The 1,367-nt window shown below is 35.2% G+C and overlaps 1 protein-coding gene across 1 annotated transcript in view; it reads right to left on the bottom strand.

The window, feature by feature from the left end:
• Positions 1–1,367, bottom strand: part of BTAF1 (BTAF1 RNA polymerase II, B-TFIID transcription factor-associated, 170kDa) — a 75,824-nt gene that overhangs the window by 9,823 nt on the left and 64,634 nt on the right. Inside the window, exons 31-32 of the mRNA XM_004681037.2 lie at positions 1,140–1,281; positions 924–1,054 (exon numbers count right to left, since the gene is read on the bottom strand). Of these exons, the coding sequence (XP_004681094.2) occupies positions 924–1,054; positions 1,140–1,281 (273 nt within the window). The remainder of the gene's footprint in view (positions 1–923; positions 1,055–1,139; positions 1,282–1,367) is intronic.

The following is a 1,367-nucleotide window of genomic DNA, read 5'->3' on the forward strand; positions in this document are numbered from 1 at the left end:
TCTCTGCTCTCTTCCTCCAGCAATGTGTCTCATGCTGGCTGACATAAAAGTTTTCATATGACACCTTTTCTTCACTTACTTGTAAAAGTCATCATTGCATTAGCCCTAAAATCATCCTTTCAAGAATATTAACTCCATTTTTACAAATGAGGAATGCAAGCCCAGAGAGATAAGGTAGATAAATTAACCACAGCACGCTCAGCATCTACATTAGTGTCCTGCCACTTAAACGCAAGTTGTGAAGATAAATGCTAATGTCTAAACTATCTATATACTAGAGCTAAGTTTTGGGATGTGTCTTTTATTCATCTGGCCATATTGAATCAACTCTTTAATAATGAAATAGACTGATGCATATTAATTAGAGCATAAATAAATGTTCAAACAGAAAATTTTCATACAGACCCTGTGTCCTACTAAGGGACAGCTTCCCCATCAAAAGGTATTACACAATGCCAGGCACAAAATAAATCCCTTTGATGGTGTTATCTGTGTAAAATCAGAACTATAGAAGCCAAAAACTATTTCAGACATTTACAGCTAATGCAATAATGTTTTAAAAGGATAAGGTTCTATTTCCCAAAGTTTGAAATTCAGCTTTGATAGACAGGAGTCATATAACCCTGAGCAAATTAACCTTTTCAGAACTTCTTTCCTTTTTTTGCAGAAATGGGAATTAACAATACCTATGACATGGAAGGATAAGACATTAATAGCCTTAACACTGGCTTATATACCCCACCAATTTAACCTTGTGAAGTTTTTCAATTAAGTAGATATGTTAAGAAAGCAAGTATAATAACATTTTGTTTTAATGCTACTTTAAAAATGCATTATCCAAATAGATTCATTTAGGCCTGATTTCTATGGCTTATAGAAAGCAGTCTACCAATAAACACAATTATTATCATGAGATTCCTGACCTGGAGAGGACTAAGGTTACAATAATAATCTTGAATAATTTTAGGAGGAAGATCCTGCAAAACATCTTCTTTCATTCGTCTCAAAAGAAATGGCAGGACTTGGCGGTGCAATGCATCCATTGCAAGAACACCTGTTAATAAAGAAAATGGCTTAGAAAGTACAGAATAAAATACATGCACTTGCATAGAGTATATAGCATTACACCGCTCTCATACCTGCTTCCTGTTCTCGACTGGAGCTCCGAGCATCCCTACTTGCTAATATTGGTTTACCATATCGAGCAGCAAACTGACGTTCAGTCCCCAAAAATCCTGGCATGAGGAAATCAAATAATGACCACAGTTCCAAAACGTTGTTCTGAATTTAGGAAAAGAACAGCAGTTATCTTTTGTATACTGGAATGATTTCCTTATTCTTAAAAAGTAAGAAAATTGGCCCTCCCT

This window comes from Condylura cristata, unplaced genomic scaffold (assembly GCF_000260355.1).
Source record: "Condylura cristata isolate star-nosed mole 26May11 unplaced genomic scaffold, ConCri1.0 scaffold00011, whole genome shotgun sequence".
In the NCBI taxonomy this organism is placed as follows: Eukaryota; Metazoa; Chordata; class Mammalia; order Eulipotyphla; family Talpidae; genus Condylura; species Condylura cristata.